Source organism: Phoca vitulina, unplaced genomic scaffold, assembly GCF_004348235.1.
Source record: "Phoca vitulina isolate PV1807 unplaced genomic scaffold, GSC_HSeal_1.0 scaffold4, whole genome shotgun sequence".
NCBI classification, from domain to species: Eukaryota; Metazoa; Chordata; class Mammalia; order Carnivora; family Phocidae; genus Phoca; species Phoca vitulina.
Genome location: NW_022589707.1, coordinates 15,921,732 through 15,947,662, shown reverse-complemented (window position 1 = coordinate 15,947,662; position 25,931 = coordinate 15,921,732). Strand labels below are relative to the sequence as shown.

General features: G+C 43.6%; 2 protein-coding genes across 9 annotated transcripts in view; both read left to right on the top strand.

Moving 5' to 3' along the window:
- The window catches only part of STRIP2 (striatin interacting protein 2), a 49,772-nt gene extending 44,627 nt beyond the window's left edge, over positions 1–5,145 (top strand). For all 3 annotated transcript variants that reach the window (XM_032401592.1, XM_032401591.1, XM_032401593.1), the window contains 2 exons: positions 212–416; positions 3,579–5,145. In XM_032401592.1, coding sequence (XP_032257483.1) covers positions 212–416; positions 3,579–3,829 — 456 coding nt within the window. In that variant the 3' untranslated portion in view covers positions 3,830–5,145. The remainder of the gene's footprint in view (positions 1–211; positions 417–3,578) is intronic.
- A 6,751-nt stretch (positions 5,146–11,896) lies between these two features.
- On the top strand, positions 11,897–25,184 carry SMKR1 (small lysine rich protein 1). 6 transcript variants are annotated; one of them, XR_004299010.1, is made up of 4 exons: positions 13,442–13,538; positions 13,908–13,960; positions 17,385–17,464; positions 20,257–20,345. XR_004299010.1 is itself a non-coding variant. In XM_032401590.1 (3 exons), the coding sequence occupies exons 2-3, from the start codon at positions 13,958–13,960 to the stop codon at positions 20,452–20,454; spliced, it is 201 nt and encodes a 66-aa protein (XP_032257481.1). In that variant the 5' UTR covers positions 11,897–13,435; positions 13,908–13,957; the 3' UTR covers positions 20,455–25,184. The 6 variants fall into 6 exon arrangements, 3 of the variants coding, with proteins under 3 accessions (XP_032257481.1, XP_032257479.1, XP_032257480.1); XM_032401590.1 differs by lacking the exons at positions 13,442–13,538; positions 17,385–17,464 and adding an exon at positions 11,897–13,435 and having other exon boundaries at positions 20,257–25,184; XR_004299011.1 differs by lacking the exons at positions 17,385–17,464; positions 20,257–20,345 and adding an exon at positions 16,432–16,574.
- The last annotated feature ends 747 nt before the right edge of the window (positions 25,185–25,931 follow it).

The following is a 25,931-nucleotide window of genomic DNA, read 5'->3' as shown; positions in this document are numbered from 1 at the left end:
ATCACATACTTTGAATATTAGAAACTTTGAATGGTGACATATAATTGTGACATCTAAATATAAATAGAACCTGAACCATAGATTCCCAAAAGCTCCCCCAGGGCATTGAGACCAGTCAGGTTTGGCTTAATTTGTTTGTGAGTTGGAAGTTCCAAGAAACTTTAGATCCTTATCTGCCTTTCTTCACTCTCACCCCTCTTTAAATGGGTAGATGCTGGTGGTATTCAAATCAGCTCCAATCTTAAAGCGAGCCCTCAAGGTCAAACAGGCCATGCTGCAACTTTATGTTCTGAAGCTGCTAAAAATACAGACCAAGTACCTGGGGCGCCAGTGGAGGAAAAGTAACATGAAAACCATGTCAGCCATCTATCAGAAAGTACGCCACCGCATGAATGATGACTGGGCTTATGGGAATGGTGAGTATTCTCAGAGCTCTTGACCTCCAGGAGTTGCCCAGGGTTTAAACAAAACTAAATAAGGGGCGCCCGGGTGGCTCGGTTGGTTAAGCATCTGCCTTCGCTCAGGTCCTGATCTCAGGGTCCTGGGATCGAGCCCCTCCCACTCCTCTGCCGGGCTCCATGCTCAGTGGGGAGTCTGCTTCTCCCTCTCCCTTTGCCCCTCCCTCCCCACCTCTCGTGATTTCTCTCACTCTCATGCTATCTCTCAAATAAATAAAATCTTTAAAAAAATAAAACTAAATAAACATTTATCTCTACTCTTTTGGTATGAATTGTTACATAGTTTGGATGAGAAAATATGTATGTAATTATAGTCAGGTGCTGATATAACAAACTTTAGGGTTACTGTCCCAAATTCTAGCATGGGCCCTAGTCCTATATTAACTATAAAAATCCATTTCAGGGTGGCTCAGTTGGTTTAGCGTCCAACTCTTGGTTTTGGCTCAGGTCATGATCTCATGGTCGTGGGATCAAGCCCCATGTGGGACTCCACTCTCAGCAGAGAATCTGCTTGAGATTCTCTTCCTCTGCCCCTCCCCCCACTTGCACATGCATGTGTGGGCTCTCTTTAAAATAAATAAATAAATCTTTTTTAAGAATCCATTTTATAGGGGCGCCTGGCCGGCTGGCTCAATCAATAAAACATGCAACTAGTGATCTCAGTGTTGTGAGTCCGAGCCCCACATTGGGGGTAGAATTTGCTTAAAAAATTTTCCATTTTATAAAACAAGTAAATTAAGAGATAACTACCTCCTTTTGAAAACATTCCTTTAAATGACAGGTTTCTCCGAGAGATTTCTAAAATTAAAATAACCTTTTATTATTAAAAAGCAGTTAGAAAAAGAAAAAAAAAACAAACAGCTTTCCCTGCTGGCTCAGTCAGAAGAGCACATGACTCTTGATCTCAAGGTTGTGAGTTCGAGCCCCAAGTTGAATGTAGAGATTACTTAAATAAATAAACTTAAAAAAAAAAAAGGCAGTTAGAAAATACAAGTCAGAAAACTTTTTACTGTATCACCATATTTATGCCTTATTTGTACCACCGGCAGATTGCCACTGTTAACATCTTATTGTATATTTTTCCAGACCTTTTTCTTTGCATATATACACATTTTACTTAAATGATAGCAAATTATACATACTATTTCATTATCTTTTTTCAGTTAACATTATCTACATCTTTCCATATCAGTATGTTTTCATTTTATCTTAGTAAGTCCATATTCAGAATTCCCCAGTTGTCCCAAAATGTTCTCTTTTTGTAAGTTTTATTTATTTAAGTAATCTCCACACCCAATGTGGGGTTCAGTCTCACGACCCCATGATCAAGAGTCACACACTCTTCTGACTGAGCCAGCCAGGCACCCCCCAAAATGTTCTTTAAAGCTATTTTTTTCAAGTCATAATCCAACCCAGGGCCACAAATTTCATCTGGTTGTTCTATCCTTTAATTTGTTAAACCTAGCAGGGTTTTGTTTTCACTTTTTTTCCATAATGCTGACAAATTGAAAAACTAGGCCAGTTGTCCTGCTGAATATCCACCTTCTGGATTTAGAAATGGCATCATTTACCTTATCTCTCTATGTCTGGTATTACTAGTAAACTGAAAGTTAGATCCGGAGGTTTGATGGATTCAGTTTAAACATTTTCAGCTGTAATACATTTGAGGTACCATTGGGACCTGCATATTGTCTCACATTAGGAGACATTATAATATCTGGTTGACCACCAAGATATGACAGATTAACCAAGTTTGGAAGAATTTATTCTGGAGAGCTTTTCCATTGTACTGACATTTGCTGTAGTGGGATTTGACCATTACTTGCATAATTGTATTTAAGAGTTTTTGGTAAAGATAACTAAAGACTTGTCTTTGCTGAGGTTTGTAACCTGCCTAAATTTTAGACAATGCTGAAGTAAAGAACCCACAAAAGTAAAGGAAATATATGATTGGCAGATAACAAGCCAGGATGCAACTTCTATGAGACATAAAGCCAATTAACTATTTAAATTCTTACAGATTTTTAAAACATGCAGATGTTTTATCCTGCAAATGGCATAACTTGTCGCTGCCATCATGAACCCAAACCCAATCTACACTTCCTTAAGATAAACCATTAAGGGGCACCTGGCTGACTCAGTCAGTAGGGCATGTGACCCTTGATCCTGGGGTCATGAGTTCAAGCCCCATATTGGATGTAGAGATTACTTAAAAAAATAAAATCTTTATTTTTTTTTAAGATTTTATTTGACAGAGAGAGCTCACAAGCAGGGGGAGTGGCAGACAGAGGGAGAGGGAGAAGCAGGCTCCCCGCTGAGCAGGGAGCCCAATGACGCAGGGCTCAATCCCAGGACCTGAGTTGAAGACAGATGCTTAGCCAACTGAGCCACTCAGGCGCCCCCAAAATAAAATCGTCAAAAAAAAAAAAAAAAAGATAAACCACTGAGTGTGGGACATAAGAAATCTGGGAAAGCTGTATCTCTAGCCCTGAAATAAGTGTCTAAGTAGGATAAATAGAAGAAAGCAGATTACCTGTTTTCTGTTTTTACCTTCATGGAAGCTTTCACCTCATAATTTTAACATACGCTGACACATACATTTATCATATGCTGGGAGAGGTCACAGGGAATCAGTAAAGTCTTCAGTAATTGGTCCATTCTGATTCTCCTTGTTGTACCTCTTCTTGCCTCTTTCCATTCCTTGAGAGCTCGTGATTCCATTCAAATGGGTAACTCCCCTACCCTAGGAAAGCTCAATAAAAGGAATTGAGTTGCCATTTTGAAAAACATAATACATATAACTAGTAAGAAAGTGAAATAGTGAAAAGGAAGTACAGTAAAAAAAAAAAAGTCCACCTCCCTCAGGGGCCTTATTTCCTTCTCAGTAGTAATCACTGTTAGCAGTTTCTAGACTACCTTTCCAAAGATAGTCTCTGCATATACAAGTGTATTTTTTAAACTGAAGTGACAGCATATTATACACTTACTTTGTACATTGCCCTCCACAAAAAGGAAATTCTGAGCAGTTTCATTGTTCTTATCCCATAGACCATACTCTGTGGTAAGAGGAGCAGAGTCCTGAGTTGTATACATGTTCTTCTTCCTCTCTTCCCAACACAGACATCGATGCCAGGCCATGGGACTTCCAAGCAGAAGAATGCACCTTGAGGGCCAACATTGAGGCTTTTAACAGCCGCCGGTATGACAAACCCCAGGACTCTGAATTTTCACCTGTGGATAACTGCTTGCAGAGTGTGCTGGGGCAGAGGTTGGATCTGCCTGAGGATTTCCACTATTCATATGAGCTCTGGCTGGAGAGAGAGGTGTTTTCACAGCCCATCTGTTGGGAGGAGCTGCTCCAGAATCACTGACTGAGCTCTTAACAACAAAACATCTGATAGATGGGGTTTGGCTCCAATAAATGGTGCTCTGCCTACCCTGCCCATTCAGCCTTTGTTTCCAGGTCTGGGAGTGCTTGTCCAGGGGAAAGCTGGCCTAGCCCAAGGACGTCCAGTGTAGTGCAGGGCCATTCTGGGGGCTTTGGGCCTGGTGATAGTGCAAGGCTAGGATCCTGAGTCACAACAAATTGGTCAACTTGCACTGGGGTCAGTTGGGTGCCCAGTTGGCCTTGAAAATCTACTGGATCAGTCCTGGACAGGCTCTTTTGTGGGACTGCTCCCTGCTTTAGTCTTGCCCAGAACCAGGCTAGCCTTTGCTGAACCCAAGAGTGAGAATAAGTTTATTATGGCATTTGACCCATGACATTCATCATAGGTAATGGGAGAGACAAGTCATAAAATAGGGAGAACATTTCCTTCTTGCTTACCCTGGATTCCTAGGACTTAAAAGAGGTTTGGCAAAGCCATCTTTGAAATTAAGTCTGTATTTTAAATTAAAAATTTTGACACCTCTTTCTAAAATTATTAGCTCAAAGATGATTTTAGAGCACCTGACCTTCTTTGTAAAGGATGATGATTTTACTATTACCTAAATACTGCATGTTATAGTAAGGTATATTGTGTAAAGTGTTTTCTTCTCTACTCCTGAAGAGATCTATGTTCAGTCTGAGAATTATTTCTCTGTGTGTTGTGTAGGGGGCGTGCAGTGCTCTGCCACAGCCAGTCTGAAATAGGCCTCCTCTAAGGATGCTTCATGTTTTTCTGAAACTACTTCAGTCTTCAAATGACTGAGTACACTGTAAAAAATTATCCTTTTCATCCAATTCATTTTTTAAATGACAAGTAACTACAGGAGGTTTTATTTATTGAGATGGCTATGTCCATTTGTGCTCATGATCGATTTATTTTTTAATTGAATAGAATAGCAAGAGCATCAACATTTTTCTATGTTGATCAATGATTTTTTTTCCCTTTTTACTGCAAGTACTTTCAAAGTGTCGTATGGAGATTTAGCAATATACTGTTCCTACCTAAAAGTATTGCACACTTCTTTGAAAATACAGGGGTTGATATATCAACCTCTTTAAACTTCTTTTACAGCAGAATCACTTATTTGTCAGGGTGCCTGGATGGCTCAGTCAGTTAAGCGTCTGACTCTTGATTTTGACTTGGGTCATGATCTCAGGGTCATGAGCTGGATCTGCGTCCCCACATCCTGCTGGGCTCTGTGCTCACTGGGGAGTCTGCTTGAGATTCTCTCTCTCTCTTCCTCTGTCCCTCCCCCTACTCCATACATACTCTGTCTTTCTCTAATAAATAAATAAATCTTTAAAAAAAAATCACATACTTCTCAACAGAAACAAGGTTTTTAGAAAAGCTTCTGATTCGATCAGGATCATTTTATTTCTCTTCTGTCCCCACAATTATGTCATCTATATTTTCAAGCTTTTTTATTTTAAGTGCCCTCCCCCCTGACATAGACACTACTGAATCGTTTTTATGATAGCACCAGGCCACTTTAATTGTGCCAGGAGGTCTAGTAAAAAATGGCTTACTCTGTCAACCACAGTTCATTTGGAAGTCATGGTACAGTTATTAATGATATCCAAAGGAACTAGACCGGAACTCGAACTAAAGCTTGGATTTTACCTTTTTGAGCTTTAAGGTAGCAGGACTTCTGTTTTTATGGAAAGGTAATGAAGAATATAAGTATGTAATGGATGACACTTCTTAAAATAATTTGTAAATTTTACCTGAGTAGGACAGCTGTCCTCGCTGCAATCAAAGTAATTCACTGAGCATATCTATGAACCCTATTAATCTATTTTAATGTGGTTTAACTGAAAAGACAATTTTCAAGGAAAGAGCAGTCATCAATCTATTTCTCTTAAAGCCATATAGTATTTAATTTGTGTCAAGAACAAATAAGTTGCCCTTTTAAAAATATGCACATGAATGCTTTCTGAGGCATAGAAGTATGCTAAGCTTTAACATTTCATACTTTTTTACAAGTCTTCTCTTAAGGGAAGATTAATTCTCAGTGCAGATGGAGAAACTGAGATACCAAGAAAAGTGATTAGTTTCAAATCACAGCCTTTTTTTGCTGACTTGCTGGGATAGCATTCAGGTATTGACAGCCAGCCCCATATGTTAAAGTAACTGATTTGAATCTTCCAATTTGAGAACCCATGTGTGTGGTTAGGAATAAATTCAGATTAACCAACCTCCAATGGTGATTACTGTTACTACTTAGAAGGACATTATTTGAGTGATTTATAAAGGATTTTTATTTGTGAATACTTCAGTAAAGTTTGTGTTGTTGATAACACTGTTTATCTACTGAAAGCACTTTAATAAAAAGAAATTGAACTGGAGTTAGAATTTTGGTCTTTAATTCAACATAAAAGAATCTTAAAGACAGATATAGAAAGGAATAATATATAAAGAAGATGAATATATAAAATATTGTGTAGTATTCCCTGGGGGTAGACTAATATAAACACAACTGCAAAATCTCAATGGCTCATGACAAACCTTTATTTCTTGTTTCTGGGTCTGGGGATCAGCTGCAGCTCTGCTCCACTCAGGTTAACTTGCTAGATTTAGCTCTGCTCCACACATCATCTTATTCTGGCATGAGGCTGATGGACTAGCTCCTGCCTGGGACATAATACTATTCTCATGGTAAAGGGCAGAAGCAAGCGCCCAAACCATACCATGCAAGCACCTGGAGGGGGCTTAAAGCTCCTGCTTGGATGTGGCGTAAGTCAAATTGCTCATACTCCATTGGCAAAAAGCCATTCACATGGGGCAAGCCTAACACTGGGCCAGAGAAGTACATTCTACCTACGGAAGGCAGTTGCCACCAGGCATATGGGTAGACAGTGAGTCCCAGCAGCTTCTCAGTGAGCTTTTGAGATTGGTGGTAGGGCTTTCTTAGAGATTCTTGAGAATTTCCACAGCTTTCCAGTTTGCATTTGAAACCACCCATTTTTCAGTGCTTTATGCTGATATTTTCAGTTGTGACTTTCTTGACTTTTGTGTCCATAGTACCCCCAGCTCTTCATCTAACAATAATCTTGGTTCTATAAAGACAATTCTATAAACGAATGAGTGTTTTGATGGTCTCTTTTTCTCCCACAAGTAGTTGTGATGAGTTTGAAGTCTTTCCTCTAGGCCTTCTTGAGATGACCTATATTTGCAATAAAACTAGCTGAGACTAAAATGCAGCTGTAGTTCTGGAACAAAAATGACACTGGTTCATACAACCATCAGACTCATGACTTTGATCTCATCGATGCTATTATTGATGAGCTAAATAACCACCTTAATATCCAGGCTAGGTCAAGTATGAACTTGGCAACTCTTTGGCGCTCTGCGAAGGTTCTAAGTATGTTTAGGGTAATTTGCAGAGGCAAAGAAAGTCCTGCCACTATCTCAGAAATACTGGGCATGGTCAGTTAACATCTGCTCTACGTATACTCTAATTCCAGGCCAGATTTTTCTGTAATGGTATGATAAAATGTTTTCTGTAATAAAAATGTCTTACAAAATATTATGGAATTTATAAACAACTTTTGCGAAACACCAGTAGGTTTTAGAGCAGCTACTGCTATTCTTACATGTATTCAATACTAACACATATTTTAATGGATATTTTAAATGATGCTTTTCAACATGAGAGACATCAAATACATACATAAAATATATTTTAGGGTAAAAAGTCTCCAGCATGATTTTATTCTCTATACATTAAATAAAACTTTTGTCTGCCTCTGGGCCTCCTGCTTTCTCATTTTCTCTTAACCAAAAAAAAAAAAAAAAAAAAAGAATATAGTGATAGTGAAGAAAATTGCCTCCGGTATAACCCCACCACTCAACAATGAGCTATTTATATGGTGGCAGTTTAACAATATAAGGAACTGTGTAATCTCTAAAATAGGGTAGAACCAAGGGAGAGATCAAAGCGCTGTCAGTATTGGCAGAGCATTTTGTACAGCAACATGCAAATACTTTTGGAAATGTTGGCATGGGTAAGTCCTAACTGGTGGTTTTTGGGAAAGCACATGAGTTATTTTACTCATTTTTTCCACTAATGAATTTTCAGTGGCCTCTGGTATTCCTTAAGTCCTGGTATGGAAAGTTTATAGAAGGTAAGTCCTGAATACCTTATACTTTCAAACACCTTTTCCAGGTGAATGCATTTTCTAAATGTTTGGCTATTCTAATGTTAGCCTTAAAATGTTAAACCTCAATATTTGGAAGCTTTTTCACGGAAATGTATTCTTGAGTTGAAGGGATCAGATCATCTAAGACAATCTCCATCCAACGCAAGAATTCCTTTAATTAGTATCGGCTACGTGTTTATCTAGCCTCTAATCTTTTCACTGACAGCAATCTCACTATGTCATAGATTCAGTAGTAATAACTGAAATGTCTACAAAAGAATTAACTACCTCAATACAATCAACTTATGATATTATTTGAGAAGAAACATGAATACATTTATGGAATCCAAACAACTGACATTAGCTATGAATTGTACTTTCTTCCCCACTGTATTCGTTTCCCAGGCTGCTGTAACAAGTTACCAGAAACTGGGTGGCTTAAAACAAGAAAAATGTATTCTCTCATAGTTACAGGGGCCAGAAGTCTGAAATCAAGGTGTCAGCAGGACTCACTCCCTCCAAAGTCTCTAATCATTTCCTTGCCTCTTCTAGCTTCTGGCAGCTTCTGGCTTCATGTCACTCCAACTTCTGCCTCCATGGTCACATTGCTTCCTCCTCTTCTCTCTCAAAAGTCCCTCTGCTTCTCTCTTCTAAGGATACCTCTGATTGATTTGAAGACCCGTCAGGATAATCCCAGGTAAGCTTTCCTCAAGAGCCTTCATTACATCTTTGCCATATAAGGTAGTATTCACTCTTTTGCTATTAAGGTAGTATTCACAGTTTTTGAGGATAAGGACAGGGACATATTTTTGGGAGGCCACCATTCAACCCACTACACCCACTAACAATCATCAGACATGTAGTAGCAAAATTAATTAATTTACTATTCTATCATTATTAGAGGTGTAAGGCAAGTCCTGAAGGAAGTTACTTGAAAGATGCTTGCAGCTATTGATGTAGTCAAAGATTCAAGTAAAGAAAGTTTCAGGCTTAGGTAGAGGATTCGACATAAGGAAGCAGGTGTAAAATTGAAGAATACATTTAGGTATTGGCATTTTTGTTTTTTGTTTTTTTTAAGATTTTTAAAATTTATTTATTTGACAGAGACACAGCGAGAGAGGGAACACAAGCAGGGGGAATCAGAGAGGGAGAAGCAGGCTGCCCGCCAAGCAGGTAGCCTAATGTGGGGCTCGATCCCAGGACCCTGGGATCATGACCTGAGCCGAAGGCAGACGCTTAACGACTGAGCCACCCAGGCGCCCCCAGTATTTTTTTCATACATGGGAGCACAACATATTCTGTCCTATACTTGCTTTTATCATATTTATCCCAGAGACCTATCTTTCCATATTAATATTTTCTTGAATAAATATATTTAATAATCAAATCATTCTTCTCTAACACTGCTTTAAAGTATGTTTCAGTTAAGAAGAAAGGGTATAGGTGGGAAGAATGGTGTGTGTACGCCCACACATGCATGTATATGTGTGTGTGGTGGTGGGGGTGAGGTCAAGGGAGATTTACTCAGTTCTCATAGCAATAGGCCAAAGCGATTTGAAATATAATTTCCTAACAGAAGCTCTGGACATTCAGACTCCCAGATCCTGTAAATGTAATGAGATTGTGCCTGAGTGGGCTATGGGGAGGTTTTTAGGCTGTTTGCTCCTTTACTAATTAGCCGGATTTAAATTTCAAAAAGCAAGGACTTTAAATTTTTACTTTTACATATTTTATAGAAAATAACCAAAGTCTTTCTAAGGAACTATAAGAGTACAAAAGTCATCCCATCTCTGCTCAAACACCTTTGGTGACAGTGACTTCCTTACTAAATATGACAATACCATCTGTCCCCTTGCCTCCAAATGGAAACATTAGTTTGAACATTCTGTAACTTTTTGTTCAAATGCTTAATGGAGCTGGCAGGACAAAGATCCTCCATGTGGATGCCTGTGAAAATATGTCTTCACGGTAAGATGTGAGATATTTTACCCAGAAAGGCCACAGAGCATAACGGCTCAGATTGAGGGGGCCCAACCCAACTTGGTGAGATGCGCTCTGCAGGCTCTGCATCTATTAGCTGTCTGAAGATGGCAAGTTCTTTCCTCTCTCTCTGCCTCAGATTCCCCATCTGTAAAATAGGGATAATACTACTTACCTACCTTCTAGAATTGTAAGGATTAAATGAGTCGATGTGCATATAGTGCTTAGAATAATGCTTGCTAAACACGAGCATTCAATAATTGCTGATTACTATTATTTCCCACCTCATTCCCCTCCCTATCAAAGAATACCCAGCAAGAATAATTAATAGCATTTTAATTCTCTAGTCCAGGAATCAGCAAACTACAGCCCAGGGGCTAAATCTGGCCCACTGGCAGGTTTTATACATACAGCCCATGAGCTCAGTAAGAATGGTTTTTACATTCTTAAATGGCTGGGGGAAAAAAATCCATGAAAGAAAAAGATTTTATGACACATGAAAATTCTATAACATTCTAATTCAGTTTCCACGATAGTTTTATTGGAACACAGCCATGCTCACTCGTTTACATGTTGTCTATACATGCTTTCATTCTACATCAGCAGAGTCGTTGCAAAAGAGGACATAAGGCCTGAAAAGCCTTAAGTTACTGAGTTTGCCGACCCTTACTCTAGATAATTTTGTCTCCTGTCCGCTCCAGCTGGTCTTTACTGCACCCCAAGGTTCTCACTGCTGGGACCCTAGTAGCTGGCCAGAGGAAATTACCTACAAAGAACATTTTATTTTTTCTGTAACTTCGTCTACAATATTAGAGCTATAAAGGATGAAGTGAGTGCAGTGCTATACTGTTGAACTTAATGAACTAAAAAGAAAGGAAGAGAGGGAGGGACCAGAGTAGAAAGGAGGAAATCGGAGTTTTTAAATGCAACTTCTAAGAAAGATAATGATAGAATATTCTAAGTTTGGATGTTCTAAGAATGCATGCTTCAATTCTGGCAATGTTATTTTTTTTAAAGAACAGCACAGTTTGTATTACTATTTATAAAGGAGACATAAGGATGTATATTCATAAACAGATAAAATTAAGTAGTACTATTCTTTTCTTTTGGAAGTTTTTTTTTTTTAAGTAATCTCTACACCCAACGTGGGGCTCGAACTCACGACCCCGAGATCAAGTCACGTGCTCTTCCGACTGAGCCAGCCAGGTTCCCCACCAGTGCTATTCTAATGTGAATTTGAATAGTTATCTAAATTTAACTCATCTTCCAGTTTACGCAGGAAAATTTGTTCAGTTCTTACAGAATAAACATAAGATTCTTAAGTCTTAAACATTAAATGATTCTTAAGTGGACTGGTATTTAAGAAAAAATGCCTGTGTTATCAATGACTTTTTTTTTTCTAACAGCAACCTGCACTGTGTTATATAACAAAGTCTGTCTTTCAGCCCCACACCTCAGCAGCCCTCCTCCTTTCCCTGCAGGTCAGTGCGAAGCCTTTCTCTAGTGCAAAGGCTGAAGATCCACTTGATCAACGGAAAATGGTGCTGCCATTGAAATTGTTCCGATTGTCACTAGACCACTTTATGTCCTGCCTGTCTACTGACAAAGCATGCTTTCTTGTGCTTTATAGCTTTTTTTTTTTCAGCTTTATTGGGGGTATAACTGACAAAACTGTAATATATTTAAAGTGTACACATGATGATTTGACACGCATATATATTGTGAAAGAATTACCACAATTAACACATTCATCACCTCAATTTTATATATGAGAACACTTAAGTTCCACTCTTAGCAATTTTCAACTATACAATACAGTATTATTAACTATAGTCATCATGTTATACATTAGACCTCATTCATCTTATAACTGGAAGTTTGTACCTTTTTACCAGCCTCTCCCCATTCCATTTTCCCTAATCCACAAATTTATATCCTTGAAAGCAAGGCTTACTGGAGATACTTTGAATTCACAAAGCATTTTCACCTGCATTCCATCATAAATTCCTTTATGGAGCCTCCCCTAGACATTGTCATCACCTTCACAGTAACCCAAAGCAAGAAAGTGAAGCTCAGAGAATTGCCCAAAATTGCATGACTAATAAGTAGTAAGGCCAAGTTTTGAACCCACATCTTCTGGCCTCACGCCCGGGGTGTCTTCCTGAATGATTTCAGTGTTTAACAGCACCAGCTGGACAGACGGACAGAGCTGGCTTTGACTCTGCTTGTGTGAACTTGGGCAAGTTACTTACTCTCTCTGGCCTCGAGCAAACTGGAGAACATAATGGAAACTACCACACTAGTTGTAGGGAAGTAATGATGCCATGATGTGTGCGAAGTGCTCAACAGGGGCTTGACATCAGCGCTCCTTCAGTGTTAACTAATATCTGCAATATGAAATGAAGGTCTAGTTTAGAATGATGACAACGTCAAGGGGAGGTTCCATAAAGGAATCTACAAGGGATGCTCAGGCCTTGGACTCAGCATTGGAGAGAGGAGTTAGAGATGACGGAGGGCAAGAGACTGGGAGAGCCGTGTTGCCACTGACAACGGAAACTCAGCGGCTCACAGAGGGAGAGATGCCCTCAGTCCAGAGAATAGTGCGGCCTGAAGACTGGAGCTCAAACGGAGGCCATTCTTCCTGCTGGGGGCTGTGTCATCCCAAGAGAGGTAGTCACTGACATCATCAGATGAGCCGGCAGGTGAGGAGACACTGAGGCAACGACAGCAGAGAACTGAAGACGGGACTTGGAGATCAGCCAGCACTCGGAATGCAGCAGGAGGCAGACAGACATGACTAAGTGACGTCCGGATGTAACGCACAGATCAGAAGCAAGTGGGGAGACTTAGAGGAGGAGGAGGGGAAGAGGAGAGCAACACTGACTTAGGCTCAGACATCCATGAGAACGGAGAAGCGGCCAGGCTTGCTAGAATGAACGGGATACTTCTACTGAATCACGGCCATTAGTCCACTAACGTCTCTCACTACCGCCGCGGCACACAAAAACGAGTCTAAAAAGGGTTGCTCACCCTGGAGAACACAAGTAAACATCTATCGGGATGAACTCCCGAAGCTGGAGACGGAACTGCACCTGCTGTGTAGCCTTCCTCACTCCCGTTCGGGGCCTAACAACCTTTTTTCAGGCCTTTACTCTCTTGGGGCCTGTATCCGGCTCTTTATGAACATTTTCCCGGGATTTTTTTTTTTTTTCCCCACTTCAACTCTCAAAGGCTGTATGTCATTTCCCAAAACAAGGTCCCGGAGTCTTCGACGACTTCTCCAAGGTCAGCAGTGAGTGGCCGGGCTCCTACGGCGGAACCGGCCCCCCCCAAGCCCACGTACCACACCCGCCCGAGCACCGCCCGGTCCCGCCCCCCAGCGCGAGCCTGGGCTTCCGGGCACTCGCGGCCGTCGTCGCCGTCGCGCGAGGTGAGCTGGCCCAGCCGGCACGGCGAGGCCGGCGGGGGACCGCGGCCGGACTGCCCCGCCGGGCCCAACGGCTGGGCGCCGGGCCCCGGTGTCCCGGCAACAGGTAAACACCGCGCGGCCCCGCCCCCCGCGGCGCGCGCCGCCCGGCGTTTGTGCGCGCGGCCCCGCTGGCGCCCGCGAGCCCGGCGCCCCCCACCCCCAGTCCCCGGGGCGCGCTCGCCGTGGGTCACGCGGCCCGCGGCCTCCGAGCGGTGGGTGCCCAGGCTCCGCGTGGCGGCGGCTGGGTGGCTGGCTGCCCCCTAACCCCGCCGGGCTGCCCTGAGCGTCTCGGGCTCCTGAGAAGCGTGCCGAGGTCCCGGGCCTGCGACGGTTCGCCGGCGAGTGCGGAGGCAGCCGGGTAGGCGGCAGGGATGGGCGCGGGGGCGCCGCCCCCAGGCGATGCGGAGAACTGGGCTCTCTCTCTCTATTTCAGGATTGGGAACCCATGCCACACTCACCTGCCTGCTCGACTGAGGAATTACCATGGTAATACACGTCTTACTTAAGTATAAGAAATTTGTATCTATAAAAACATGTATATAGCTTTCGCTAAATTAGTTTAATACCAGTCTGCCTCGTCGAGGCACGCTTTACCAAGATTTGTTACCCACGCCGCGAGATGGGCACGTCCGTCTCCTGTCGTTGGGGGGGGGGGGGGTGTCCAGCGTAGTGATCTGAACACTTGGGGCATAAAGATGACGGGGAGACGGGTTGCCCAGGTGGTCTGCGCGCGCCAAAGGGAACAGCGAAGCAGGATGAGGCTGAGCCCTCTTTTTGCGAGTTGGTTAGTTTTCGTTCCTTGGTTCTGTTGAGCCACTTTCATAACCATATATGTGGGAAATAAAGAGAGGCGGGTATCATGGTGTGCAACTCCAGAGTGCCGGCACGAGTCAGCAGGGCCTGGCCCAGGCACTTACCCTGCTGCCGCTGTCCTGGGTCCTGTGCGGTATTCTCCCCTACGGATTAAGAGGCAGAAAGCCAGCGCCCGTGCGACCCGGACTGCAGGCTCTAACAAGTGATTCTCTCTTCAAGTCCTAGTTGGAGGAAAGGCTTTGGAGGAAATCTTTTGTGCAGGGAATTCTTGAATTTTATGCCCAGGAAGGCTTGCAACATTCTTAAACTTCCATCTCATCCCCAAGTCGTTGGCTCACAGAGCTCCATCTTAAACCAAACCACTCCAACTTCTCACTGGATCTCTCCACCAGAGAACATTTCCCAACTGTGTTCAAAATCCAGGTCTTTTAACCACTTCCTTCTCAGCACTTTGCAATGGCATGTTCATTCTCCTGGCCTCGAACTCATAAGCACTACTGTTCCTCAGCCCTCATCCAGTCCCTTCGACCTCCTTCCCACCCTCGCTGCCTTCGGTCAAGTCCTGCCCTCCTTACCACCTGCCTGGACTCTGGCCGTAGTCCACTACCTCTGTCCAGGGGCTCTCCATCTCTTTTGTCCTCCTCCACCAGAATGGCTGTGACCTTGTAACCCCTACCCAGGACCTCGGGAATTTCCAGTCTGCTCAACTAAGTACCGCTCAGAGCCCAAGGTAAAGGGGCCTCAACCTTTTGAGCTTTATTTGCCATATTAACTTCTCTACTTTAAACAAAATGAAACAAAAAACACATCCCACACTAGACCCACATTCTTCTTGAAGCCTCCTGCACCTGCCCCAACTCAAGCTATTGATCTACTTTTCTTCAACATGCACCTAGCTCAGAAGTACCCCCTGCTGCCATATTGCTCCCGAAGCCCCCATGACCCTCTACACCTCGCTTACAAGAGCTTCGCCTATTTCACTTTGGAAAGCCTCACTCCTCACCCCCATTTGCCTCTAGTATAGAAATGTGATTGGTAAATCTGTGTGTTCCTTCTACTTCATTGCATATAAAAGCACTAAATAGATGTCTGTTGATTTAAATTGTGTCATTCCCCTGGTTACTGTGCATGGTTGGTACTGTCATTTTCTTTCAGAGCCTAGGGAACTGAAGCAAAACGGTTTCATAAAGCCATTTAAGCTAATGGATTCCCACTGGCCCTTGGATAAAAGTTAAACACCTTAGCTTCCAAGGCCTGCAGGCCAGAGTTGCACACTGCCTACCTTCCCAGCCTAAACTCCCCTGCGCCCCCACTGGGGTTGCCTATGGGCCAGCCACACTGACCTTTTCTGAGAGGTCCCTTCAATTTGGCCTGTTCCCTCCAGCCTCAGAGCCTTTGCACAAGCTGTTTGCCTGGGAATTCCCTGCCCCTCAGCCCACAGGCTGCTGCTCTTCAGGAACCCTTCTTCCTTCCTGTCCCAGATTAGGTCACTCCCTGTCCATCCTGTGACATTATAATGGACCCTGGGCTCTCACTCACAGGAGAATGAGTAAATGTGTTTGCAATTTCTCCCTCACTGGACTGTAAGCCTCATGAAGACAGGAGCCCAGAACTGCAGGTCCTGGTGCTCAGTAGATATTTGTTAAATATTTGTTGAACTAATGAAGGAGGCATCTTAACATTCAGAAAAGCAGATATCTACGTTTGCTTTCTAAGTCCTGAGACTGAATTGCATCTGAGTTGCAATGTATGCACTCAGCAGATATCTTTCATACCTACAAATGTGCCAGACATTGGTCTAGGCCCTAGGAATTCGGTGGTGACCTCATAGACAAAATTCTGGCTAGGAAACAATAAATACATGAACAGAATAGCACAATTAAATAGTGGGGTGTGCTTGGGGTCAGGAGCTAGAAAGTGACTGGCTGAGAGGGTTGTTGGGAAACCATCCATACACCCTCCCTCCTTGCCTGGTTCAGCCCCAGTTTATGTTTGTTGAAGTGTCTTGGTTTGGACAATAAATTATATGGTCACCCTAGTTGTAGATAGAATATAGACACAGTATCTGAGAGAGTTTTCTAAAGAGGTGATATTTGAGCAGAGCCCCGCACAAAGAGAAGTAACAAATGATTTCCCCTGTGAAGGTCTGCGGGAAGAGGCGGCGGTGGAGCAGGTTTGGGAACTAGAAGGGAGGCCAGTGTGGCGGGAGCCAGTCGTCTTCATTAAGGAGTCTGGAGAGTCTCAAGTCGGGAGCTCTGAGTTCTGGGACCGGAAACAGCCAAGAGCCATGGAGTTGTGTTGAACAGACCCAACCGGCCGAGAAACTGAAAGTTTTCACTCACAAAATTGTCTTAACAGATTTATTGAGGTATAAGTGATGTACAATAAATTGCACATATTTTAATGTACAATTTGATAAGTGTGGCATCTGTATGCTCCCATTAAGCCATCACTGCAATCAAGGTAACAAACATGTTGATCACCCCCGGAAGCCTCCTTTGTGCTCCTCTGGAATCAGGCCTTTTTTCTTGCTTCTCTGTGTATCGCCCTCCTCCACCTCCCATCCCGGGCAACCGCTGATCTGCCCTGTCTGTATAGATTAGTTTGTAATTTATAGGATTTTTTATATATGGAATTATACAGTATTTATGGGGTTTTTGGTCTTGTATAATTGTTATTTTTTTAAGATTTTATTTTTTTAAGTAATCTCTGCACCCAACGTGGGGCTCGAACCCACAGCCCTGAGATCAAGAATCACATGCTCCACTGACTGAGCCAGCCAGACATCCCTCACTTGTAGAATTATTTTTAAATTTGCCCATGTTGTAGTTGTAGCATGCATCAGTAGTCCTTTTTATTGCTGAGTGGTATTCCAGTGTATGGTTATACCAGTTTGTTTATCCCTTCACTCACTGATGGACTTTTGGGCTCTTTCCAGTTTTTAGCTAGCACAAAGTTACTACAAACATTGCATGTATAAGTCTTAGAACAGATATACACTTTCATTTCTCTTGGTAAATACCTAGCAGTGGAATGGCTGGATCATATGGGAGGTATGTTCTTAACCTTTTAAAGAAACTGCCAAACTGTTTTCCAGAGTGGCTCTTTCATTTTGGATTCCCACCGGCAGTGTGAGAGAGTGCCAGATCCCCCACATCTTCACCAACACTTGGTCCGGTCAGTGTTTGTAACCTGAGCTATTCTAATGAATGTGCACTGGTATCTAATTGTGGTTTTAATTGGATTTCCCTAATGTTGAGTATCTTTTCTTGTGTGCATTGGCCATATGTATATCTTCTTTGGGAAAGTATCTGTTCAAATCTTTTGACCACGTTTTGTTGTTTTTTTGTTTTCTGGTGTTTTTACTGTGTTTTCAGAGTCCTTTATCCATTCTGGATATAAGGGCTTTATCAGATACATGATTTGCAAATATCTTCTCCCAGTCTGCTTTTCATTTTCTTAGCAATATCTTTTGAAGAGCACAGGTTTTTAATTTTGATGGTGAATTTATCAGTTTGTCCTTTTATGGATTGTGCTTTGATGTCAGATCCAAGAAATCTTTGTCTAACCTAAGGTCATAAAGGTTTTCTCCTGTATTTTCTTCTAGGACTTTTATACTTTTCGGTTTTATATTTAGGTATATGAGCCATTTTGAGTTAATTTTTGCATATGGTACAAGCATGGATTGAGCTTCATCTTTTTGCAAATGGATATGCATTGTTCCAGCCCCATTTTTTGAGGAAATTATTGTTGCTGGATTGTTGAGCACGATGGTCAAGAAAGAATTCTTGAGACGTTTTAGGTGCAACTTAGTAAGTTTATTTAAGTAGCACAGGGACAGGACCCCTGGGCAGAAAGACATCTGTTGTACAAAGCTGGTGGTTATATGCTTAATGCTCAAGGGGGAGGCGATGTGAGGGGAGTATTAGATCATAAATGTTTTCTTTGAATTTCTACTCATAAAACTACTTTTGCAAGATTTCTCTGGCGCTTATCATTCAGCTCAATATTAACCATCGGTGAGATTTACAGGCAGTCATGAGACCCTTTAAGGATGTAGCAACCAGTGTGTATTTGATCCTTATCGGAACTATGCAGGCTATAGATCAGCCTTCTGGGCTAAAGAACATTTTTCTGCTTCTATCCGTCGTCAGTTATCCGTGCTCTATTGAATTGCTTTTGCACTTTTGTTGGAAAGCAGTTGTTCGTCTATGTGTGGACCTATTTTTGCACTCTTTATTCTGTTCCATTGATCCATTTGTCTGTCTTGACACCAATACCATACTGTCTGGGTACTGTAGCTGTGTAATAATTCTTGAAATAAGGTAGCATTCGTCCTTCAACTGTGCTCTTTTTCAAAATTCCTTTGCATTTCCATATGAATTTTAGGTCAGTTTGCCAATTTCTACAAAAAGATGAGAACTTGGAATAAAAATATCAAACCTTTGTGTGAGTTTTAGTTATAAGCAAACTATTTTAGAGATGAAAACACTTTTTGGGGGCAGTTATTCCAGGTATGTCTTATGGTTGACATGCAAAAAAGTATAAAATCATAAATAAAGCCAAGACCCCCAAATTTTAAGAGTTTATGGATCCTACACTCCAAGGGGATCTTTTATCAGGAGGTACAGTTATCATATGGGTTTTCATATTGTTGGGTTTTTTTTTAATTTGGATTTCCACATGAAAGCCAGGCCACTGTGTTGCAAGATAACTTCTCATCTTCATTCCTGAGTTTTGTATCTAGGAGTGTATTCCATTTCACTTAATAAAAATGTATTTTAGTGTTTTTAATACATTGAGTATGTTTCTCTTTGTTTAGCCTGGGACATTTTTAAAGTGAGATGCTATCAACATGGCATCTATTTTATACAAATATTTAGCCCTTGCAGATGTTCTTGATAACTTACACAGTCCTCTCCTTTCCCTTGCCTAGAAGAGACACTTTCTAAATAATACACCTCCATCTGTTACTTTATGGGTGGGTCCTAGGACATAGAGAAGTCAGCTCAGCTTTGTGTGGCTCTAGCGAAACGTCAGATAGTTTGTTCCCATGTCAGGCTGGTAACCGTTCCTTTTCCCAGAAGGCACTGGCCTGGCAGCACGGTCATGGCCAGAGCACAGGTTCTGAGCTGGTAGATGCTGGTTTGCACGGTGACCTTGCTGAGCCTCCACTTTTCCATGTTTAAGACAGGAATAATGCCTCTCTCCCTCAAAACTCAGCTTGGAGGATTAGTGGTGATAAAGTGATGGGGACAGTCACTTACTGTTTCCTTCATGTCAGACACTATGCTAAGTGCCTTGTATTTGTCTCAACCCTCCTGACTGCTAAATGGGAGAGTGACTACAGCGGAACAAATGCCAAAATACATGTTGGCATCCAATTATGTAATGTTTTTAATTAAGTTTTTATTATGAAAGTTTCTATACATACACAAAAATAGAATAGTAAAATGAATCCCCATATACCCATTTCTCAAACTCCGAAATTGTCAGGATTTTGCCACATTTGCTTCATGTGTCTTTTGGGGGGAAGTAGGGAAGCTGCAGTATTTTAAAGCAAATCTGAGGCCTTCTTTCAGATTTTAGTGTGCATCTCTGTAACGTGTAAACGTTTTCTTCCATGACCCAATGCCATTATCACACCTAACAGAATTAATAATTCCTTGATATTACCAAATGTCCCTGGTTGCCTAAAAATGTCTTTTTACAGTTTGTTCAAATCAATGCAGACAAGGTCCACTCCATTGTTAGATTAGGTTGGGTCTCTTTTAATCTGGGTCCTTCATACACATTTGTTGAATTAGACTGCACGCGACTTCTCCTCTCACTCCATGCAAAAATTTTTGTTACTGTTACAGTTTTTTGGTTTTCAGGAGTTATTTTTCTTATGTTCAAAAGGAAATGTTGAAAATTATTTCAAGGTTATAAAAACTAATTTATGCCCTGTATATACTTGTCTTTGAAAGCCAGGTAAAGGGAAACGAGGAAAAGGCCAAGGCAAGTCTCGCGGGAAGAAACAGAAGAAACCGGAAGTGGACATTCTCAGCCCTGCTGCTATGCTGAACCTCTACTACATCGCCCACAACGTGGCCGACTGCCTGCAGCTGCGGGGCTTCCGCTGGCCAGGTGCTCCCAAATCAAAGAAAGGGAAAAACAAGACTTAATAGCATTTCACAGAGAGCAGAACTTGGGGAAGAGGAATCAGGATAACACAACTACTGCAAGCAAAATAGACTTTACTGAAGACAATTTGAGATGCAAGCTAAGTGTGCTTTTCTATGGTAGTTAATGATAAAGAAATGCATTTTACTTCCCAGCTAAATTCAGCTATAGTTAGAAGAGGTCAAGGGGGGAAAAAGTCCAAGTAATTCCTACCAAGCGTGGTGGAATTGATAAGACTTTAAAAATTATTATAATTGTGGGTCAGAATAAACTTTGTTCTCAAAAGGCAGTTCTAGCCTGCATGAATTATTTTCTTTTGCCTAAACGGGTTTGTTACATAGAAAAGGCATGCCTGGGGCACCCGGGTAGCTCCGCTGGTTAAGTGGCGGACTCTCCATTTTGGCTCAGGTCTTGATCCCAGGGTGGTGAGTTCAAGCCCCTGCATCAGGCTCCACGCTGGGCATGGAGCCTACTTAAAAAAAAAAAAAAAGACATGACAAAAAGCACAGGATTTGCTTATGAACAGCCTTCTCTTGGGCACTGTTTCCTTTTTTCATCTTTTTTGGGAAAAATAATGAATACTTTGTTTCTATAATTTTTTCTTCTCAGCAGTCTGACTCTTGGCTGATTTTAATTAGCCAGGGATGCCGGTGGAGACTGAGATCATCACTCTGACTTTGCTAGGGCATATAAGCAAATGACTCAAAGGAGCTGACAAGGGACCGTGTCCCGGTGCCGGGAAAGGGAGCAAATCAGCACACATCTCTCCCTTCTTTCCATTTCACTGGACTCTTCTCCACACTTTTCCTCCACACTTACATCTTCCTTCCACCTTCTGCGGGCTTCCTTCTAAACGTGGCTGACCCTGAGTTATGGAACAGGTGCTAGAAACTTGCCATGGGCATTCTGCTGCTATTCCATGATCCACGTAAGAGATAAAACTGCAGTTCTTTCTCTTCAGTCCAAAAGGCCTAAAAGCCCCAAATGTGAAACTTGGAAGGAAAGGCATTTGAAGTATAAACACCATCTCTGAATCACTTAGCATCCCGTCCCTGCTCCTGCTCTGTCTTCCCGGTATGTCGCACCACGCTCCCAGTGCTGACACCTGCACTGGGCTCTCCAGTCGCAGCTGTGGGCCCAAAGCTGACGCCTCTAAAGCAGCACCCGTCCGGGGATGATCTCGTTTGTCTGAATTGCTTGTAACGATGCCGCAGGTTGCCTGGTGAGGCTCTCAAAGATTCACGAAGTCTGCTAAGAAAGGCTGCAACCTAGGACTCCGGATTTCATAAATACCAGAGGAAAAAAGGCGATCACACGAATCCTTGTACTAGAGAAGTGGGGTGCTCGCGCCGCACGTGAGCTTGCTGGCAGTGACATTCCTCTGTGGCTGTCCCACCTGCGCAGATGCCGTGTGAGACCCTGACTAGTAGCCAGAGGAACCCTCGCTCGCTCGGGTGAAGGTTGGTGCTGCTCTTAAGCTGACGGGGGGCCCTGTGGGTTCTCTGTGGACGGGCTTTGGAAAGGGAGCACCTTCCCACCTGCTAGACACTGCCGGGACGGACCCGAGTGGTTTCTGTTTGTGGAGACACTAACTCCAGTTCAGTCCTTCCCAAACCTGAGCAAGCAGCACCCGGAGGACGTGTCAAAGCGCACAAGGGTGGGGGTCGGGAATTTGCTGGACCGCACCCGGGGAGGAGCTGGGCTCTAGTTAATGCGGCCTAACCAGGGGCTGAGATGCTTGTTGAGTCTTTCAACTTGTAGGGTGTCTCACGCCCTCCTCTGCCTCGCTCGGTTCGGAGCTTGTATCTGAGCAGTAATGCTTATCGGAACGCTGGGGAGGTGGCATTTGCAGAGGCTTTTTCTGATCTTGTCCCCAGCACGGATGACATCATCTAGGGAGCTACAGAGACGTGCCAGGCGGCAGACATTTAAAGGCTAAGAAGATCATCTGGAAGTGGAAATGCTTTCTTCTCTTGAGATGGTTAAACAATGAGCAGAAAGGCTAGTAAGCACTGGAATCGAGGAAGTACTAATGGGATCGGATGGGGCACGGTTTCCACCGAGCGGAGGAGGCTGACGCGCAGGTCCCGTCATGATGGGGGGCAGTTAGTCTCTGTTTCCCCTTCGCTGCTGTGTCTGCTCTGTTATCATGACAGGGACACTGCAGACCAGAAGTCCACAAAGAACATTACTGGGAAAGTGAGGAAAAAATGAATATAGGCTTAAAATAATACTGTATTGATGTAAATTTCTTGGCCATGATAATCTTATCGTGGTTATATGCCAGAACGTTCTTGTCCTCAGGAGCTAAATTATTTAGGTGGAAGGGTAACGATGTATGCAACTCACTTTGAAATGCTTCAGGAAAAAAGTGTGCATATATGTGTGTGTATATAAAATATATATTTTAACATGTTGCCACATTTGCACTCTTTGCATGTAAGATACACATATATGCATATACAACACCTATATTGTATAATATGCATATGTATTATAGAGATCCACAAATTAACATTTTGCCCCATTTGCTCACTATGATTACATGTATATAGGAAATATATACATCCATATATGTATGTTTACATATGGATACATGTGTATACACAGTTTGTGCAAATATGACAAAATGTTAGTTCCTGAATTTAGGTCAGTGGTTCTCAACTGGGGGCTATTCTGCCTCCCAAGGGACATTTGGGGATGTCAGATATTTTTGGTTGTCTCAGTTGAGGGGATGCCACCACATCTAGTGGGTAGAGGTCAGGAATGCTGCTAAACATCCCACAATGCACTGGACAGACTCCCACAACAACAAATTCTCCAGCCCCAAATGTTATGGTGCCAAGGTTGAGAACGCTGGTCTAGGTAAAGGGTCTGTGTGTTCACTGTACTTTCTTTCAACCTTTCTATAGGCTTGAGATTTAAAAAAAATACAAAAGTAGTGTTTAAAAAAAAAAGTGAGAGAGGAAAGATGTGTGACAGAAAGGTGAGGAAGTGAAGAAAAAAGCATAAGCAAATTCTTTCCAGGATCTTGTCTATAAGGGGATGAAAAGACAGCACTCCTGTCAACCACGCTAACCGCCCCCACCCCAATCCCATGAAGAATTATCCCGGTGTTCATGTTTAGTAATACCTGACCAGTAATACCAGTCCCATCCCTCAGGCAGAGCTGGTTGGACCAGCGGGAGGTTCCTGACCCCTGAAAACTCATCCACTAGCTGCTACGACGAGCCTGGTCTATTGTAAGACCAGGTGGGTCCATCAGAGTCTCCATCTGTCCTGTAAAGACCCGGAGAACGAGGCACGTAGGAAGCTGACGCTTGGAGGAAGCATAGAAAGACCACAGGCTACAGCTGGAGCCCCAGGGGTCCCCCACAAGCTGAAATTGCGGAAAAGCGGAAACCTACAGTAAGCAGAACTCAGGAGGCGGAGGAGAGATGTGTGGAGCCCAGAGGGAGGACACGGCCGTGCCCTGGACCACTTCTCTCCTTCCCGCTCCCCCCTCCTCGGCCTCGGCGACTGCACTGGGTGTGGGCACCTGTCTGTAAACCACGAGGGAGGTGAAGCCGACCTTCTCCCTGGGAGACACGGGGTGGCCGTGGGAAATCCAGGGAGCGGTCCTGCAGGCACCAGGGAATTTGGGACTAGGGCTCAGAGAGACAGGTTGGCCAGGAGTGTAGGTTTAGATGTATTCAATGCAAGCTCATGGTTGGAACCAAGGGCTGGTCAGTTGTAGAAATAAGAAAGTTGCGCTGAGTCAGGAGCCATGGGGACAGTCTCCTTTCATGGGACAGAAGGAAGAGGAGGGGCTGTCAGAGATGGAGGAGGAGGGTGAGGAAGCCTGGAGAAAAGGGGGGTCTGTGGGGCCACATGCAGCAGAGATGTCCGGGAGGGTGAGAGAATGGGAACAGGGATCATGATCTGTTGGATGAGGGGTCCTCCTGCGTCCGGCTTCTCTATAAAATAGGGGATGAGCGTAAACGTGGAAGGGAGGACCGAGGGGCTTCGGCTACTGGTGCACAAACGCAAACCTCCTGTCAGAATCCAGGTCTGTCCCCGGCCCTGCAGTGTGTTCCTTATCTGCCCCTGGTGGTGGGAGGATGCAGCGTGTGTCCCTGAGTTTCTGTGAGAGCCCGGAGATGCCCCAGCTTAAAGCAGGGTCACCGCGGTGGCCACGTGCTCCCGGTGGCTGGCAGCCATGCACGCAGCGCCACCTGCTGTTGGTTTTGGGGGCTGCATCATGTCTTGCCGGTCAAAGCCAACTTGGGCGTCACTTGACCTTTCTTACCTTGATAATCCTATATTGGCTGTTGCCCTCTAAAAATATGGTATGTTCATGTGACCCTTCTGCCTCAAACATTCCCATGGTGACCCACTGCTCTTGGGATGAGACCAGACTTCCCACCAAGGTCCACAAGCGCTGAGTGGTTCGGGGCACTGCCTCCTGCCCGCCTCCCAGCACGTCTGCGCCCTCTTCTCGGCATTCCAGCCACTCCGGCTCCCTTCTGCCTCAGACATTTTGCTCATATTGTTCCCTCTGTGTGGGACACGAGTCTCCCTTTCCCCTGACTGACTCCCGGCCACCCTTTAGGTCCCAGCTTCGTATCTTCCAAGAGAAGTCTCCCGGATCCTGGCCCAAAGCCGGTCATGTGCCCTATGCGCTCTGCGGGGCTCTGTATGTCTCCATACTTTTTTTTTTTTTTAGATTTTATTTATCCACTTGACAGCACAAGCAGGGGCAGCGGCAGGCAGAGGGAGAGGGAGAAGCAGGTTCCTCGCCGAGCAGGGAGCCCGATGCGGGGCTCCATCCCAGGACCCCGGGATCATGACCTGAGCCGAAGGCCGATGCTTAACCCACTGAGCCACCCAGGTGTCCCATGTCTCCATACTTTTACAATTAAATGGCTGATTGATTAATGGTTATCTTCCCTGCTAGAATGCAGTTCTCCGCTAGCAGGGCTGGTCGGCTTGTTGATGGCTTCCTTGGGCCCTGTGACATCATAACCAGCACCCTGGCATATAAATATTTGTTGAAGGATTTTTCTAACAAGCTATTTATGCTACAGTAACAACCCCAAAATCTCAGTGGCTTAAAACAACAAAGGTTTATTTCTTATTAAAGCTTTAGTTCCTGGAGGGCTGACCCAAAGGTTTCTTTCTCCCTCGGGCTCCATGTCCATTGAGGGTGGGCTGGGGGCCTGCCTCCAGGGACCCGGGCTTACAGAGCAGCCAGCATTTGGGGTGTCATAGGATGCCAGGCAGAGAGAAAGAAAAAGAAAATGTGAACTGCACACGGGTTCTTAAGGGTCCCACCCGGAAGTGACAGATCACTTCTCATTTTATTGGCCAAAACAAGCCACGTGGCCACAGCTCACTAAGAGAGGGGGGAAATGCAATGCCCCACGCGCCCCACAGGGGAACCACAAATATTTGCGGGATAGCGCTAATAACTATCTGAAGCACGCATTGCTTCTGTAAT